This window comes from Rousettus aegyptiacus, unplaced genomic scaffold (genome assembly GCF_014176215.1).
Source record: "Rousettus aegyptiacus isolate mRouAeg1 unplaced genomic scaffold, mRouAeg1.p scaffold_m13_p_5, whole genome shotgun sequence".
Taxonomy (NCBI): domain Eukaryota; kingdom Metazoa; phylum Chordata; class Mammalia; order Chiroptera; family Pteropodidae; genus Rousettus; species Rousettus aegyptiacus.
Window position 1 is genome coordinate 16,924,403 of NW_023416308.1, and position 19,138 is coordinate 16,943,540.

Genomic DNA, 19,138 nt, shown 5'->3' on the forward strand with positions numbered 1-19,138 from the left:
TGAGACTGCAGGGCTCTACGGAGTGAGTTTGGAAACCTCTGACCTAGTGCTTTCTCTCCAGGCTTTTCCAGAACTGACCAAGTCTTGTTGTACTAGATTGGTCACTGAGCCCTGGACTCTTCTCTGCATGTCAGGAGGCAGCATGACAGGGATTAAGACTACACAGTCTCTGGGGTCAGGCTGCTCAGGGATGTATCCTGGTCCCACCACTCACAAGCTGTGTGGCCTTAGGCATGTCACTCACATCGAGCATAGTACCTCATCTATAAGATGGAGCTAGCCGCCATCCTGTCTCTGCGAGGTGGTTGGGGTTCCCAGAGCCACCACATGGAGCACCTTGAACCTGCCTGGCCCTTGATGCTCCATAACAGGCGCTGCTGTTCTTCCCGTTAGACCCCAGGCCCCGTCATTGTCGCAGAACCTTGAAGAATGACAGCCCCCTCTTACCTTCCCCACCCTCTTCCCCATTGGGCTTCTTATCTGAGTCATGGCAGGTTTTTATTATTATTTTTTATTTGAGAATTTCCTTAAATGAAAAGCCTAATAAAATTAAGCCACATCAAGCAATCTATAAACTGAATCCTCCTTATCGATAAGCATATAATGAAAGGAGAACGTCACCACGCAGTCCGTGTCTGGTGGTTGCTGTTCCCCTCCAATGTCAGCCATCAACTTGTAGAGCTGAAAAAGCTCTACCTTGGTTAGTAGAAGCCACATTTAGTCTGTGCCAGCACTGCGCTCAGCACTTCATGTGCATTATCTCCTTGAACCATTTGAAACCAGAACTCAAACCAGGTCCCCTGATTCCTAGTCCGTTTCTGTTTGGGGCCTGTTGACCTATCACCCGCTTGGCCTTGTCTTCCCCTCCTTCACTCTGGCTCTCTCTACAGTATGTGGGGGCAGCTGCTGCCCTGGGCCCTGCCGTGTGCGGTGTGGAGCTGGACTCGCTCATCTCCCAAGTGAAGGATCTCCTGCCAGATCTTGGTGAGGGCTTCATCCTAGCCTGCCTGGAGCACTACAGCTATGACCCAGAGCAGGTGATCAACAACATCCTGGAGGAGCGACTGGCCCCTGCCCTCAGCCAGCTGGACCGGAACCTAGACAGGTGGGAGATATAGGTGGGAGGAGGCTCATGATGGCCAAGCTGCCTCGGCCCTGACCAGAGGCACTCTGCAGGCCCTCATCGGGGACCCTTCTTAGCTCTTCTGCCTTCCAATCTTCCTTCCCTCATGTCCCAGAATTTAGCTTGTCCTGTCTTCCCCAGAGTGATGCTTCCTGACCATTTAAGCCTATGTCCTCTCTGGGGAATCTTAAAAACCTTAGACCCCCAAGAGAATCTCACATGCCTCCTGCAGGGCAGAGACATCCCTGCTGCACCTTGCGGGAAGACCAATTAGACACAGATGTGACAGAGGGGTTGCTGAGCCCTCAAAGCTCCAAAGTTGCTGGCCTGTTCCTGCCATTGCCACCTTCCCATAGTTTCCTGAGGGAGGATGGCCAGAACTTCTCACTTCTTTCCTACCTACCCTATCTGGGTTTGGCCCACTGTTCCCCGAATGCCCACGGGGCAGCCGGAATGAGTGCATGAACGGGTGTTTCTTCCGTGAACAAATGATGTTTATCAAATGAGTGGATTAAGTTAGCTCTGCCTTTGGACAAGTTCCTCAGCTTCTTTGTGCCCATTTTACACATGAGGGCACTGAGGCACAAAGAGGTCAAGTGACCTGTGGCTACCTATCTCATAGGACTGTTATGAGCCTTAAATGAGGGAGGGAACTTTTAAGAAAATTTGTATGAATGGCATGCAAGAGCAAAGGGGAGCTTCGTGTGATGTGTGGGTGCATACCAGGCAGGCCCGAGAGAACAGGCTTCAGGTTGTGTCCCAAGTGTGACTGTTGAAGGGGAGTGGAGAATCTGATGGCTATAACATGGTATGGGGGCACAGGGGACACAAGTAGATATCAGCTGGCAAGTCCCCCTTGAATTGATTTCTGTGCCACCCCCTAGACAGATGAAGCCCAACCCGACACCTCTGCTGACATCTCGTCACAACGTCTTCCAGAACGATGAGTTTGACGTGTTCAGCAGGGACTCAGTGGACCTAAGCCGAGTACACAAGGGCAGGAGGTGAGTGGCAGTGGGCTGTGGGCTTCCAGACACCCCAACTCTGCAAATGCTGTGAGAATGCAAGAGAAACTAAACGCTCCATCTCTGAGGAACTGGTCCAAGTTCGGCCCAAGGCTCCCGAGCAGCCCAGACCTGTGTGCTTCCAGCGGCAGGGCCAGATTCTTTAACAGTTATGCTTTAGGCTCTGACTCTACACAGGGTTTTTTTTAGTGAATCCCCCTGTTGATAAAAGCCAGAGGAGCTAAAACTGTCCCCCTACTTCCCTTCTTCTTACGTCTTTGGATATGTCAACCATCGAATCTCTGGATGATGGAGCTGGGCAGCACTTCCCAGAAGCTGCTACTTGGCCTGGTTTTCTCCAGGATGACAAAACAAGAAAATTAAGGACCTGTATGTAATGAGTGAGTTTCTCAGAAGGTGAACGTATTTTATTATTTAATAAAAAAAAATTTTTAATGCCTACAGCATCTGGTATTCCTAGCTGGTCTCCCATCCAAGTATTAACCAGGGCCAGCCCCACTTAGCTTCTGAGATCAAAAGAGATTGGGCATGTTCAGGGTAGCATGGCCATAGACAGAACATATTTTATTTTAAGGCATTTCTTTATACTGCATTTTTATTTTGTGTCCTTCCTACTTTTTTTGGCATTAAAAGTTCATTCATGATTTATTCATTCATTCAATAAATATTTGCCCAGTGCTTATGGCCTTCTAGGCCCCGGATTTACTAGGTGCTAGGGATGTAGTTGGGGCAGGGAGGGTGGGTGAAACAGACACGGCCCCTGCCCACGTGGAGTTTGCACTAATCGGTCAAACAAACAGTATAAAATTGCAGATATAACAGGCACTACAAGGTGAAGGTGTACAGATTTCTGAGCGTCTGGCAGGGGCTTCATTCCAGGCAGGAAGGATCCTCTGAGGAAATGACATGGGACCAAGAGTGGACGGATGAGGAAGGGTCAGTTGCACAAAGGGAGAAGGAGAAGCTTTCCAAGCAGAGTGAACAGAAGGGGCAGTGGCCTTGAGGCCGTGGGGACCATGGTGATGGTCCCTTGAGCCAACACATTTTATGTTTTGGAAAGATCACGTGACTGTGGAATGGAGACTCATGGGCATGACTGAGAATTGGTGATACTAGAGAGGATCACATAGCAGAGACACTGTGCTAAGTTCCCCACAGTTCTCCTAAATGTTGATATATGAAATCCAGATATCTGAGCCCTGTGGATGAGAACAGCCTCCCTTTCCCCACCGTCATATAGATGGAGACAATGAGGTTAATACAGGGGTGGGGACTTGCCCCTTTCTTATGATAGGAGCCTCAGTGACAGAATTGCTAGCTGCTGCTTCAGTAAGAGCCCTGTGCTATTTCCCTTCCCTAGGGCCGTCCATGCTGGCCAAGGGCTTAGGGAGCATGTACAGGGCAGCTGTAAAGCCATCTGGCTGGTTGGACAGGAAGTAATTGTAAACTGCTTAGTCACACACATTGCAACATCCCCAGATCTTAGGCCAGGGACGGTACCCTGCATCAGTGGCCACTGTTCCAGGCAAGAATGACCTTCTGCAGCTACTGCTATGGGGAGAGGGGCAAAATGAGGAGGACTGTGCCTCTGCTCATAGAGCACTCCGAGCTGCCAAGCAGAAAGAATGGGTGACAAATATTTACTGAACTCATTGTGCTGGGTAGCCAAGGGCTGGAGATTGCAAAGAGGCAGAACCTCCATTCATGTGTTCATTATTTACTCATTCAGCAAATATTTATTAAGCGATTTACGAGTGCCAAATCCTGTGTTGGGCAGTAGAGAGACAAGGTGAATAAAGTCCCCAGGGCTCGCCCTCAAATGGCACAGAGACCGTGGGAAAGACTTAGACCATTAAATAAGCAGTGACAGAGTGGGAGAGGTTTTAGGTGGAGCATACAGTGGCCTTGTAATCTGAGTAAGGCAGAGGGCCCTGGGCCCTGCCCTCAAGGACCACAAGAGGAATTAAGTAGTACAAGGCAGGTCACCCTTGAATTAAAATGTGTGTATGTTAATAAATCAGGTAGGATACACTCAGTGGCTCAAGAAATAAGGAAATCTGTTTCCTTGTATGACAAGAAATTGCAAGGTAGGGCAGCCTAGGCTTGGTTAACTTGCATGCAGCCACATCATTAAGGATGCATCTTTTCCATCTCTTGGAGCTGGTTGCCTCAAGGCTATTTGGTGGCTACTGCCGTTTGAGCCACAACCTCCAGAAATGACAGTGCCAAGAGGAAGTCTGGGCCAGGTCTTCCTGTATCTCTCTTAGATGCCAGGAAACCTTTCTCAGAAGTCTCAAGATTTCTTCACATCTCACTGGGGAACTGGGTCACAGGGCTGAGATCTAGGGTTTCAGGAGAAGAGGAGAGGGTAGAAGGACCTGAACAAAATGAGGGTCCATTCGAAGTGGGGATGAAGTAGTGGGTGGCTGTTAGGTAGACACCAAGTACATGTGCTGCAGGTATATCATAGCTAAATGAAGGAGGCAGTGAGTATAAGGTGGGGGTCCCATAATACCTTTAGACTTAACAGTGGTGCCCTGGAAGATAATAAGTGTTCTCCCCCAGTAAAGGTTCTATGGCCAGAAAAGTCTGTGTACTCTGCCTCTAGGGGAGTCATGAAGCACATTAAAAGCTCTGACAAGTTCTACAGTAAAAGAAACAGGATTCGCTTTGTTGAGCCCAGCAGGTGCCAGGTCTACTTCTACTTATTTTACTTCATATCATCCCATCTCAGGAAGTAGCAGAGCAGACTTGAGTCAGGAGACTTATGTTCAGGTCTTGGCTCTGCTGGTAGATATGTGACTTTGGGAAGGTTGCTGTGCCCTTGGATTCCCTGATTCCTCACCTGGAAAAGGAAGGGTTTGTTGCCTCTGAAGGCCTTTTAGAAGTTCACAGGCGTCAGTTTGAGTTGGGTCTTGAAGGATAGGCTGGAGGAAGTGGGGAGGGGAAAGGCAGTCAGGCTTCAGGGAGCCCACATGTTCCCTGGGCTCACTGCCATCTTCAGGAGGCCAAGGAAGCAACCTGCTCCAAAGACAGTCTCCGAAGCCACTGCTGCCTGTATTTCCAGACTCAACTGAAGTTCTGGCCCTCTGATGGATCTTTTCTCAGCTAATTTTGCCCCTAATATTCTTTTGCTTCCTGACTCTGAATGAGATCCTGGGGCCAAAGCTGCACCTCCCTAGATGGGATAGACAGGGTGCCCAGGGTGCCAGGTTCCACTGTCCTTAGCTGTGTCCTCTGCAAGTGTCTGGCTCGGACTGGTGAAGTTAGTCAGGCTTCTCTTTTTGGCCCTGCCACATAACTGAGACCACACAGTGCAAAAGAACCACCCTACTTTTCAGAACTTGGGACAGTGTGGACCAGGAGCCATGGATATGACAGAAAGAACAGTGGCGCTTCTCATTTAGCCTTGGTTCCCTGGCCCAGCACAGGTCCTTGCATCTAGTAGGCCCTCAGGAAATGTGTGTTGAGTGAATGGATGTGCTCCTACCAGTGGCACCAGCCACTTAGACAAGCTTGAGCCCTTTTACTTCCTCCCCCTATTTTCTCTCCAGCCCCCAACTTGGCAGAGAGCCAGTTAAGGGCCAAGATCACAGTCACAGGCCTGCTTTCCTGGTATGATATGAAAGATTCCTGGGGACTGGGATTTTTCCTTTGTCCAGATCAGATGCTCCCCCCCTCATAGAGCCTCCATTTCCCCTTCCCCATTCCCCCAGCTGGACCCCGTGAGTCAGAGTTTATTCCTCCTTTCTCTGAGTTTCCAGGGCTTGCTTGCCTCCATTTAACACGTTTCATGTTAGCTACCATTTGCCTGTCTGTCACCTTTACTAGACTGTGATTTCCGTGAGGGCAGATTCATATCTTACTCTTTACTCTGTCTTTCCCCAGCTCAGCCTTACTACCCTGCCTAGCACACAGTAGGCCCTTAGTAAAAACCTTTGAAGGAAACCTTCCCCAGCCACACTGGAGGCTGCAGTCCTGACCTTTCCCAAGCTCCCAGGCAGACAGCCGGACAGACTCAGGCGCCTGTCCTTCCCTGCACCAAAAGCCAATTAATAGAAGATTTTTATGGGAGCTGCATATGGCTTTGTGTCTCTTCTTTTTTTCCCCCTACCCTTGATACATTCCAGAGACCTGATTTCACATCTAAGCTGGATTTTCTTGCCTAGCATCTCATATTGATTTTCCCCAGCAGGGCTCAAAACTACATTCCATTCCACAGGCCTATGTGTCTGACAAGCCAGTTTTTGTTGTTGTTGTTGTTGTTGTTGTTGTTGTTGTTGTTGTTGTTTGACGGGCCAAGTTTTTCTACAGATTTGCAAAGTCTGGAGGCCTGCGTCCCCACCACAGCTGTGCCACAGCTTACTGTGACCAAAAGCAATCCCTCCCCTACCCTACACTGCACCAGAGTTTCCTCACCTGTGATGTGATGGGAGTTGAACTTTCAGCCTCTTTCTTCCCATGCAATCTGATGTGGAAGATTAAACATAGAACAGATAGAAGGCCACTGTAATGAAGTGGAGGTAAAAGGAAGAGGCTGGGACCCCCTCCTCATCCCTGACATCCCAGAGAGCCGCTGGGGCTCTCCTGAGCTCAGTAAGAAAACCACATGTGGTCTTGCTCTTTCTTAAATGTTTCTTTTAAAAGATTCAAATAACCCAGGGTCCTCCTGGGAGTCACCATTATCGTTTGGGGGGGGGGGGTGACTTTCTAGCACCGTCTCTGTTCATTGGATATATATGTGCCTGTAGGAACAGATAGTTGGTCTGGTTTGCTTTCTGCTTTTTATACAAATGGGATCATATTGTGTGTGTTCTTTTGTAGCTTGCTTTTTTCCTCGGGATTAAGTCAGAATTGTTTCTCCGTCAGCACAAATAGATCAAAGCCATTCTTAAGAACTATTGCACGGAGTTCTGCAATACAGATGTGGCACAGGTCATTTGGCTGTTTTACTGGTGATAGATATTAGTTGCTTTCTATTTTCTCTGTTACAAACTATGTTGAAAAGGAAATCCCTGGTCAGACCTCTGGGTGCACGTGACCAGCATTTCTCTAAGGTGGATGCCTCAAAGGGGGATTTTCTCGTCAAGGAGTAGGCACATTTCATGTTCTAACAGCTGCTCCTGGGGTGCCCTCCAAAGTGCTGGGCCCGGTCACATGGCACCAGCAGTAGGGAGTCTCAGCTGCCCACATTCCTGCTAGTGCTTGATACTGGTTATCCCAGTTTTTGGTGGCCTGAGGGATGAAGAAGTGAGTCAGTGGTCTCTCCAGGATGTCACACTCCACAGCCTTCAAAGCCTGATGATTCTCCTTCCCCTCTCCTTTGCTGTTCCCTCTCAACGCCAGGAAGGTGGAGAATACACGGAGCCTGCTGAATGACAAGCGGGAGGTGGTGGCGCAGCGGCAGCGCTATGAGCAGTACAGCGTGGTGGTGGAGGAGGTAGGTGTCCTAAGGCCACTGGATCCACGCTGGGCTGGGAAGGCTGGCCGGCCCCTGGGCCCCACTGACCCACACTTCTGCCATTGCAGGTGCCATTGCAGCCAGGAGAGGGCCTGTCCTACCATGGTGATAACTACGAGGATGAGTACGATGATACATACGATGGTAACCAGGTGGGCGCCAATGATGCTGACTCGGATGATGAGCTCATCAGCCGCAGGTGAGGCCATAGTTTGGCCAGAGGGCGGAATTCCAGGTGCAGAGTAACTTTTGGCCCATGGGGCTCTCCTGTAGCCTCTTATTTATACGGATGAGGAAGCCAAGGTCCTAATCACATGAGCAAGTCAATGGCAGAACCACAGCCCAAACCCAGGCCTCCCGACTCCTAGTCTAGTGCTCTCTACACCCCCAGCCACCCCCTTGGCTGGTTAGTCTAACCCACCCTCAGTAGGGCAGCATTAATTTGGTTTCATGTAGTAGTTTTATACTGTTCTTTTTAATTGCAGAAAACTTTTTCCAGTGGAAACATGGAGATTCCCCAGTACAGATAAAAACAGAGCTGGAGACAACCCCCCCCCCCCCGCCACACCCTCATCTCAGTCTCCCCTAAGCCCCCATGTCAGATCGTGGTACCCTCAAAGAATTCGGGGACTGGAGCAAAGCTGACTTGAAAAGCCCTCTCCATCGGCCTCCTCTCACCCAGTCCAATTCCCTACTCCCAGAGGCTCTCTCTCCAGGTTTAATCTAGTCTTTGATCTTACTTTCTCTTTAAACCCTTAGGCCCTTCACCATCCCTCAGGTGCTGAGAACCAAAGTGCCCAGAGAAGGGCAGGAGGAGGAAGATGAGGACGAAGAGGAAGCTGAAGACGAGGCCCCCAAGGTATCTCCTTGGCATGTGGCAGATGAAGGGGAAGATGCAGTTCTGAAGGGTGAATTGGGAGCATTGTACACCCCCTTCCCTGTACCTGGCCTCAAGGCAGCCCCAGCATCACTGCCCAGGAGAAGAGAGGCCCCTTTGAGCCCAGGCTGTCTGCTTAGAGAGCAGCTGGCTTAGAACTCACCGCTGCTGCCCAGGGGATGGATCAAAGGCCAGGCCTTTGAGCTACCGGGTTTATTAGGCCCAGGAGCCTGGGGGCCAGAAGAGGGGCAGCTGTTGGCTGCCGTGCCCAGGATGGCAATCTTTAAAATCAGAGAGGCTTCAGAGCCCAAGGGCTCTTAGAGGTCATCTGGGCTGGAGAGTTTAAAAATTGTTTTTTAGCAGGTAAACTTTTCTTCAAATGAAATTTTAACAAGAACCTCAACATGTAAAACAAATTAAAGTGTTCAAAACTCAGGTTAAATGGATGGCAGCCTGGGACCCCTAAGTCCCCTCATGCCCTCCCACCAGGGAGACAAATGCAGATGTGTTTTGTCTGAATAATTGAGTAGCAGGTCGTGGTGGAGACTGACCCTGGTGGTAGACAGCACACACGCCTTGTCAGAGGGACCCCTCAGCACAGTGTAGGCCAGAGCTTCTGGGGCTTTTCCTGCTCCCAGATTTTTTTTTATAAAATATTCCAGATTTTTTTGTAAAATATTCCAGTTTTCAAACTACTTCTACTTGTTTTTTTGTTTTGTTTTGTTTTTTGTTTTAATTGTATGGGCCACCAAAGCCTGACTGTGTTCTTTAGATCATAGTGATTCATTTCATTCTTGCTAGTCCAGGCTTCTTTCCCTCTTGGAACAGAAAACGGTCCTCAAGAATGGGTGCTCCCACAGCATGTTGCTGGTGGCACCAGTGTGGGGACAAGTTAGCTTCCAGGGGTGATTCTCTTGGCTTTCAAGGCCCTACATGGCCTCTCATGGTGGCCATCCTGACCTTCCCTGCATTGCTTTCATTTGTCATTGTTATGCTCCAATGAATCACCAGCCCTACTCTTCCTATCCCGGAAGCCTCCATCCCTTTTGCTGCCTCTCCCTAGGGGAATTGATGGAAAGGATGGAGGAGGAGGCTTCTAGCAGAAACCTTGGACCATAGCAAGCACAGTTCTTTTCTTGGGCGTCACTTTGCTATACTGTGGTTCCCCGGATCTCCTGGCCTGGAGGTATAACAGGTCTCAGTCAGGCACAACCTCGCCACAGCTTAGGGAAATAGGGCAACTCATGAGTCTTTCCTCCCCTCTCCTCCACAGCCTGACCATTTTGTGCAGGACCCTGCAGTGCTGCGGGAAAAAGCAGAAGCCAGGCGCATGGCCTTCCTCGCCAGGAAGGGGTGAGCATTTAAGAAGCTGTTTCTAATGAGAGAGAGCCTATCCGGGGAAGGCCCAGTTAACCACCAGGAAGCCCACACATGTATAAGTTTATTTCTCACAACAACCCTACGAAGTAACTACTATTACCATTATCTTCATTTTACAGATGAGGAAACTGAGGCCCAGAGATGTTAAGTAACCTGCCAAAGGTCACACAGTAGTTGATGGAGCAAAGATTAAGTCCAGGTGGCCCAGCTCTGGGGTCCACACTTGTAACCATTACTTGACAAACACTGCAAGGGATTATCACCCAGTGTGGGAGCCTGATGGGTCCAGAGCTAGCTGGTGTCAGGCAGTATGTAAAATGTGAGAGAGCCCAGACAGACACACATCCTTTATGGCTTAAAGAGCCATAATAAGGAGAGGGGCACTTGAGTTAGGCCCTTGAAGGTCGAAAGGGTACAAAGGAGTTTGTCATGTGAGGGCAAAAAGGCAAGAAAACAGGTGTGGCCTTTGGAGGGAAGCTGGGAACACATAACCAGAGACACCTGTAATGCATCCCTCTCATCCTCCCAGAGAGGAAATGGTCCAGAGAAGCCAAGGACCTACCCCAGGTCTCTCCTCCAATTGAAGGCCAAAGCATGGGTGAAAGCCAAGTCCTCTGTCCTGGCCCTCGGACTCCCACAGCACTGCCCACTGGGTGCAAAAGGCAATGGGGAGGTATTTAGATCTCATTCTGAAGGCAGTAGGGAGCCACGGAAGGTTTTGAGCAGGGGGCAGTACAACTTTGACTTCTCTTCCATTCCAACCCCCTGATCACAGAGCTCTGGGCAAACCCAGCAGTTGGGATGGTCTGAAAATGTCCTAGGTCATGTCTGTGAGTGAACTTGGTTTTGAAGGCCACCAAGCAAGGCTCTATATAGAACAGGAGTGTTATCTCATCTGTAACATGAGTCTAGGGTTGAGAAGGGAGAGGACCCATCCCTGAGCCTTCTTCCTCTCTTTGTGTGGGCTGCAGTTAGCCCACTAGCTGGTCCTTCCTCACGGCTTCGCCAAGGTCCCATCTAGAGGCAAGGCTCAGAGAAAAGGACCCATCAGGCACAGGGATGGCCGGAGTCCCCAGAGCTCTGCCCCTGCCAGGCTCCATTTCTCTTTCCACTGGAAGTTGGGACATAGGTGGCCTGGCCTAAGCTGTGTGTCCTTTCCAAGGGACCTCTGAGGAAGGCTGTGGGCTTTTACCATCAGAACTTCTGGCTGATGGGTTCTCCTGGGGATGGGTTATTCCTCTATCAGGTACCGGCATGACAGCTCAACAGCAGTGGCCGGTAGTCCCCGGGGTCATGGGCAGAGTCGTGAGACAACGCAGGAACGCAGGAAGAAGGAAGCCAACAAGTCGACACGAGCCAACCACAACCGGAGAACCATGGCCGACCGCAAAAGAAACAAAGGCATGATTCCATCCTGAAACCACCATGCCAGGGCCAGCTGGGAGGCAGCAGTGCCAAACCCACCAGGCTGCGTTTCTATAGCCCGAGGCCTCCTCACCAGGTGGTCTCCTGCCAGGGCCCCAAGTTCAATTCAATCCCTCAACAGCCTCAGCTTTGCAGCCCCTGAGAAGGCCACCTCATTGTCCACCAGCCAGCCGTGAGCGCCTTCTTGTAGAACACACAGTGCCTTATCCCACAGTGGAGGAACCCCTGGGGCCAGTGAGCAGGTGAAAGGGATGGGGACAGAGCGCCAAGGCAAGCCTCCCAAACCTGTGCAGCAAGACACCACTTCCTTTTTCCTTGGACAGCAGGAAACCTGTATATTCCAAAAGAAAAAAAAAAAAGGTCTGCGAATAAAGTTTTTGACCCTTTTAAGCAATCATCCATAATGTGCCCATGACCCACTTACCCTGTGTCTCATTCTTCAGTGACCCCCACTGTCAGGTGATGAAGAGGGCAGGATGGCCATGCTCTTTTCATTAACCTTTTGTGCTTGCCTCTTTTTGCAACTCCTAATGTTCTGCCTTGCTGTGTGTTCCTGAGAACATCACTGCTTCTCTGAACCTCCAGTGTCTGCTTACGGAAGAAAGGATTCAGCATGTGAAGCCTTGCAACCCTGTCTGTTATCTCCTTCAGTCCCCACCACCTACACCTGAGGAGGTAGGCACTATTGTCAGCCCGAGTACAGATGAGAAAGGTACACACTGAAAACTGAAGGTGCCTGCCCAGGCCACAGCTAGGGAGTGGGATAGCAGGAGTGGACACTCAGTCTGACTCCTTTATAGGGTCCTAGCCCCTGTGAGTAATATCATCTCCATCTCAGCTGGCCTGAGGACCCTTATCCAGCAGCAGAGCCAGTACCGGAGCTCAGTGCCTCCTGGTTGCACATACATTCTATTAAATCCTCCAAACTCAAAGGGTCGGAGACTAGAAGAAACAAGTGAGGGTGTTACTGCCAAGCCCTGTTGGAGCAAGTGGGACGTGGGCCTAGTTCCTCAGAGACCCCTCCCAAGTGTGGCCAACTGGCTTCTAGAATGGCAGCAGCTGCCAGGCACCCCGATTCCTGCACCCCCCTGAATGTTACTAAACAATGGCATTTCAGCAGTGGGGCATTTGCTGGGACGATCCAACCCAGCCTGGCCTATAGTCCATCAGTAGAGGCCAGGGCCCCTGCCAAGCTGGACCTTGACAAACCATCCTAGACGCTAGCACAATTTGTTTGCATGTGGTTAGGATGAGCATCTGAAGCAGCAAGGCAGACAAGCACTTGAAAAATTGGTTTCGTTAGGTCAGCCTGCACAAGTGAAAATCAATAGCAATTCCTCTGTGTCACGCCAGTTCTTTTGGTGTATTAGCAATGTGGAGCAGATGTGGGGGTGGTACCCTCCCCTCATGCTGCAAGTTAATAGATCAGGCCTGGGGTCAGCCATCCTGACAGGCAGCAAGAAGACTGTTTTCCTCCTGGATGCATTTGAAGAGCAGGGGCAGGAGCCACTCTTTTCTCAGTCACTGTCTCCTCAGACCCGGCTCTTGTCCCTAGAGCAAAGTAAGGTGAGTCAGGGAAGCTCCTGGGCTTTACTTGCCTTACCTGTTACTGTTCATACAGCCCTCTCACCTTCACTTTGTCATCTGTACCTCCCGACCACCCAGAGTGGTATTCAGGCCTCATATTAGCTTCCTGGTTTAAAGGACTTGAGAAGACAGAAGTGATTTTTTTTCAAATTTTCCTAAATGTAGTGCCAGGTCAAACTTAGTCTCCCTTAAGGAACTACGTGTATTCTCGTTTTGGACCTTGAGGGCACCCTTTCAGGGATGCTTTGAAAACAGCTCAGGGGTCATCCCGAATGGTGCTGGTAGGCACATCCCTTCACCTCTTGGGGCTTGAGTTTTCTTATCTGCAAAGTGGGTACGTTGGACCAGATGGATGGTTTCCACTTGGTGCCAATTAAATCCTCTAAGGAAGTCCCAAGTTTTAAGACAAGCAATGGCAGAGGTGTTATAAGCGAAGTGGGTTGGGGTCTCTGAACCCTGCCCCCTCGGTCACTGGGGCCTACCACCACCACTACTAATCCTAAATAGGAATTTTCCAAGTGCCTTCTCTGTACCCTGGCAGAGAATGTGACGATCACAGGCATTTCCCAGGAAGCTTTTAAGACCTGTGCGTCTGAGAGGACTTAATACTTGTCTTTGTTTCTAGTCCGTGAGTGGCAATGATGATAAACATGTTTGTTTGAACAGTGCTTCTGTGCCTCTATGAGTGGGTGGACAGAGCCTGTCATTATTTATAAAAGGAAGCCCAGGAGCTCAGACAGTGACTTGCCCAAAGCCCATGGCAAGTTAGCAACAAAGGAGCCTGGATACAGATTCTTTCTGAGTGGCCCCCTTAGCTCGGTGCAGTCTGGAAGAGCAAATGGTTGTGAGGAATGCCTGTGCCTGCCACACCACGAGCTCGGGGTAAATAATACAGGAATGGAGACAAAAATAAAAGTAAAACCAACAAAAATGCGGGGGTTGGGGTTGTGGAACTCCCCCACCCCTTTAAATGATGTCAATGAAAATTTGCTAGCCATCTGAGAAACTAAATATTCAAGAATAATTTTTTTAAAGAATAAATTTGAATATATGATGGTCATGCACCCTGATTATGAAAATGTCAAAAAGATTTTGCATACAGACCAAATCTGGAAGGGAATGTGCATAAATGAAAATGATGTGAGACTGTGATGCTATGTAATGAGAATAAAAACACTTACCAAGTACTTGCCATGGCCAGAGTTTCTGCTGGGCTCTTTCTTTGCATTATCTTTTTTAATCTTCACAAGGTAAGTACAGATGAGAAAATTAAGGTACAGAGGGTAGGAGACCTGTCCAAGCAAGGTCACACATTTAGCAAGTGACTAAGAAGGGATTCAGTCCCAGGATTATCTCCAAAGCCCACATTGTTAACCTTTACGCTACCTGCCATCTCTCTTTCCTCCATTCCTGCATCCTTGTTACTGTTCTTACAAAGAAAGAAAAAAATACAAAGAAAATAACAGTAGGACAGGAGGGTGGGAAACCCCATTTCATCAGGCCAGGCTGATGGGATTCCAGTTGTATGTTAGATCAGTTGTATATATTTTATATTGTCCCACAGATCTCAGATGCTCTGTTCCATTTTTTTCACTGTCTTCAAATTCATTTATCATTTCCTCTGTGTGTCCAGTGTACCATTAAGGCCATTGAATAATTATTTTTGTGTTCTGTCCTTTTTCAGGGGAAGTAGAGAAAAGGCTGGGGGTAGAGCATTTCAGCTGAGATGGACAGTGGAGCTTGGGGAGCACTGAGGGGGGCCAAAAGGCTAGGAAAGTCAAAGGGTCCAGGGTGCATGTGAAAGGGGTGGAAGAGAGGGAGTGAGCCCAGAGTTAGGGTCACAGGCTAGGCTACGCCATGGCCTAGATATTTGTCCAGAGCAGCAGTTTTCAGTGTTTGTGGTCTGCCCTCAGGGCTTGTAGCTTGGGCAGTGAGCCCCAAGGGAGGCAAGGACAAGTATATCCACTCGGCACGCATTTACCAAGATCTGCTAGGTGCCAGGCACTACACCAGGTCTTTTGTGAGAAAGACCCGGCACCTACCCTCATGAAGTTCATCATCCAAGGGGGATCTAGATGTTAAGACATTTTGGAAAAACGGTTAGTAACAGTTGTGCTAAGTCCTAATAAATGAATGAAGAAATGAGTAGGCAACATCAACAGAAAAAGGCCAAGAACAAAGACACTTTCCAGAAACAGAGGGTGGTAGTCACAGTGTCAGGCAGTAGCCAAGAGGTGAACTGCTAAAGCAGTGGGGTATCCTAGGGCTCTGTCCCAACTTTGCTGGGAAGCAGAGGGGAGGCAGCCAGTGTGAAGAATGAAAGATAAGGAAGAGAAGGAAGGAGATGGGCCTGTCTTGAAAGGAACTTGACGTCGAAGAGGAGGGAGATGGGGCTCTGAAGTAAAGAAGAAATGTTAGAACCCAAAACATGTTTATAGGGTGGCTAAAAGGAGCTGAGGAGTCCCCAGTAAGAGGAGGGATGGGGGCAGGGCCCATGTGGAGCTCCCAGATCACCTCCTAGAGTGAGGGGTAGCCCAGTACCAGGTCTCTTTGAAATCTCTGGGTGCTGGGGCAGCAGGGAGGGGCCTTGACTGTGGCCTGAGGCTGTTGTTGCAATTCTGCAGCCTGAACCAAGGTAAAAAAAAAAAAAAAAAAAAAGTCTAAAGATTAGTATCTCCAGCCCTATGTATATGTGTAGTGAGAGTGTCAGTGTTTTAAAATGAGCATGAAATTCTTACTTCAGATCATACTAGAAATTCTTCTCCCACGGTCAATAATCATCAAGAGAATTTTACACAGATTGGCATAATTTGAAGAGCCCTAAAGGGCATTTAGTCCAGAATTTTTTAACCCATTTGAACCCTCAACCCACCCGAATCTCTGGTCCTGGTATTTCAAATACCCACTCTTCTCCCAAGGGTGGGGAGCTTTCCCTGCTTAAGAATTTACTGGGCTTCTGTGGGTCTTTTCCAACCACGGAGTTTGTGCCAAGCTTCACTTGCTGTGGTCTGAATTATGAAAACAACAGGCACTTAATTCTAGTTTTCCAAATATGAAATTATAACATTGAATATGCTTTTTCTGGCTGCATGAGTCCACCCTCAGCACTTGGACATGTCCCTTAAGTGCTATGTCATCCCAAGCAGTAATTATGGTTTTCCCCTCCTGAAAGTGGTTTTCACAGAAGATCCTGGCAGAAAAGGGGCCCCCAGTGGGATAAGGGCCAATCATTCCTGTACATTTAGGAATTTTATTTGCAGAGCTTACAGGCAGACGCCCACGCTATTTCCCATCTCCTGGTCTGATCTACCTAGCAGTCCTTTGCATGTACATTCATTCCCAGGGCTCATATGCCCATCTTTTTTGTTGTTAGTTTGTTCATAAAAGTGGCCTGGGGTGGTGAAAAGAGCACTAGATTCAAGATCGAAAGGCTGGGGTCTGGGCCCTGGACTTCAATAAGCTGTGTGACCTTGGGTTAGTCTCTTGGCCTCTCTGGAATTTGGTTTCTTCTTGCGAGAAATGAGAACGATCATTCTCCCAGCCCTCTTGCCTCATGAGGTAATTTTGAGGGTCAGATGAGATCACAACTGGGGAGACACACCAAAAGCCATGAACCTCATTATACTCAGCCATTAGAAAAGATTAAATACTGCCATTTGCAACAATAATATGGATGGATCTTGAGAATATCATACTAAGCGAAATAAACCAGACAGAAAAAGTTGAGAACCATATGATTTCACTCATATGTGGGATAATAAAACTGAAAGCAAAAAACGAACAAGACAAACAAAAACTCATAGACACAGATAACAGTGTAGTGGTTACCAGAGGAAAAGTGGAAAGGTAAAAAAGAGTAGAAGGGATCAAATACATGGTGACTGAAGGCAACTTGGTTTTGGATGGCGAACACACAATGCAATATACAGATGATATATTATAGAATTGTATACTTGAAACCTATAACATTTTTATTGACCAATGTCATCCCAATAAATTTAACTTAAAAATGTATACTTATATCAAAATAATAAATGCAGTGTAACTAGTTCAGATGGGAGAAAAGAAGACTGACGAGCAACCCTGTCTACTCTGCATCTGAGGCAACGTCCACCTCTGCTCTCTTTTAATCACCTTGCCAGAAACCTCTTTATACAAAATCACCTGTTATTTCCAGGGGGTACGTTTCCAAACATGGAATTCAGGAGTCCCAAGGCTATGAAGAGTTTTAGAGCTCCCTTTATCTGGATTTTTGCTGATAGTTCTTATAAGGACAGAATTAGGGAATGGCTTGAACTCCAAGGCTTTTGCCTCCATGGGCAAGTTCTGCTATGAAACAGTCTCCCTCAGGGCCTTGCCTCTAGGGGAGCCCGGGAACTGTCATGTTGCGACCCCTTTGGATGGGATTTGTTAAGAAGAAAGAGAGGCTCCTGCCTCTGTTCCTCTGATAGGCTTACCAGGTGCCACAGGACAGATCCCAATGGGCAGAACTCTGTCTCCTCTGAAACAGGAGAAAGGCAACAGATAAGGACCAGCTCGATGACCTGCCAAAGATGATGTGTACATCCTGTCACATCTGGAAAACCAGATTCTCCTCTCAGGAGTGGTCTACACAGAAAGGCATTGGTTTCTCCCCAAGAGTATTAACTCAGAATAGCATGTGATGGCCAGGCCAGAACTTTTCCTTGGGGATCAGGGTCCTCTGAATGGCTGGTGACCTATTTTGCTTTTGTCATTCAGAACAGGGCTTGGCTCTGGGGTCAGAATTGAGCTGGCCTCAGCCACTCCCTGGCTCTGTAACTCTGAGCAAGGTGGCCTCACCTCTCTAAGCTAAAATTGCCTTGTCTGTAAATTTGAGATGTTGGCAGGATATTGGGACAAGGTGTGGTGCCCACCGTGAGGTGAGCTAGTGAACTCACAGGGCCTCGCTCACAGGGACCCTCCTGCCAATGCTCTAAGCCACCTTTCCATGTATCCCACCCCTTATCCCCTCAGTGCAGCTGCCCTGACTCCAGGACAGTCCTCCCAGAAGCCTCTGGCTCAGGATGACCTATACACACAGGAGCTGGAGAAAGAAAAAGACAGGCACGATCCAGCCTGGTAAGTGTGTGGCGGGTGCCCTGGAGACCCAGAGGAGGTGCCCTGCTCAGCCTTGTGGGACTGGAAATTACTTCACTGAATCCTTGAAACAAAGACAGGTGATAGGTGTGATTATAAGCCTCATTTAGTAGTTCAGTCACTTGTTCATGGCTGAGCCAGGATTCAAACCCAGGTTTGCCAGCCTCTGCAGTCCATATTTTCAGCCCCTTGGCTTTCTTGCTTTTCTATAGATGGGCACTTGAACTTGAAGCCACAATACTCCACATGTGGTTAACTCAGTGTACCTCTTTTGTTCTAACCATCATATTTCTGTTGATACAACCTGTAATCAAGTCATTCCTTTGACAGAGGGCTAAGGGAAAGGAGAGGAGAATAGGAAGCTGGCAGGACATATTTTCCAAATCTCCAGTTTGCCATGGTCTCCCCTGTCTGCCAGTGGAAGGAAGGGATGCCCCTTGAAGGGCCCAGTTTGAAGAAAGTATTTCATTAGGGAAGCTTAGTAAGCCAAGGAGATAAGCCATCACATAGAATTGCAGCCCCAGGGTAGGCAGTGGCCTCTCTGCTGGAGGTTTGTACAGGCAGGAGACAGAAGTCTGCTTAGACATCAGGAAGCAAGGAAGACAGAAGCAGAGAGGAATCCATTACATTGTGAAAGGTGTGAGGAAGAGATAACGGCTGCCTGAGGATGACAGATAGGAGGCTGCTGGGGTTTAAAGCAGTGTTAGAGATGCTGAAACGAGATTGTCAAGGAACAAATAGGGGATCACAAGAAAATGATTGGGCCTCAGAGGGATGGAAGAATGTCGTCAAGAACAGGGTTTTAAAGCAGTGGGACAATGGGGGTAAAGTGGGGGCCACTTGGATGATTGTCATCCCCAAAGCTGTATAGTCATCCCCAAAGCTCTCAGCCTGCATTGTATGGATTGAATATGCTAATTAGGCTCTGGTCCCTGAATACCTCACTGGGAGTCCTGTTAATTTACTCACTGTAGACATTAGCTAATAAGCCTGTGCTGAGTACATCACAAGCATTATCTCACATATTTTCTCAACATACTGTGAGGTATTATCATTATACCATTTTCCACATGGGGAAACCGAGGCTCACAGAGAGGAAGCAACTCACCCAAGGTCACCTGGCTGAGCTAGTCCACAATCGA

The 19,138-nt window shown here is 48.6% G+C and overlaps 1 protein-coding gene across 3 annotated transcripts in view; it reads left to right on the plus strand.

The window, feature by feature from the left end:
* Positions 1-14,070, plus strand: part of ASCC2 (activating signal cointegrator 1 complex subunit 2) — a 38,469-nt gene extending 24,399 nt beyond the window's left edge. For all 3 annotated transcript variants that reach the window (XM_016164345.2, XM_016164347.2, XM_016164344.2), the window contains 7 exons: positions 891-1,105; positions 2,008-2,127; positions 7,495-7,588; positions 7,678-7,808; positions 8,369-8,468; positions 9,760-9,839; positions 11,113-14,070. In XM_016164345.2, the coding sequence (XP_016019831.2) occupies positions 891-1,105; positions 2,008-2,127; positions 7,495-7,588; positions 7,678-7,808; positions 8,369-8,468; positions 9,760-9,839; positions 11,113-11,284 (912 nt within the window). In that variant the 3' untranslated portion in view covers positions 11,285-14,070. The remainder of the gene's footprint in view (positions 1-890; positions 1,106-2,007; positions 2,128-7,494; positions 7,589-7,677; positions 7,809-8,368; positions 8,469-9,759; positions 9,840-11,112) is intronic.
* The last annotated feature ends 5,068 nt before the right edge of the window (positions 14,071-19,138 follow it).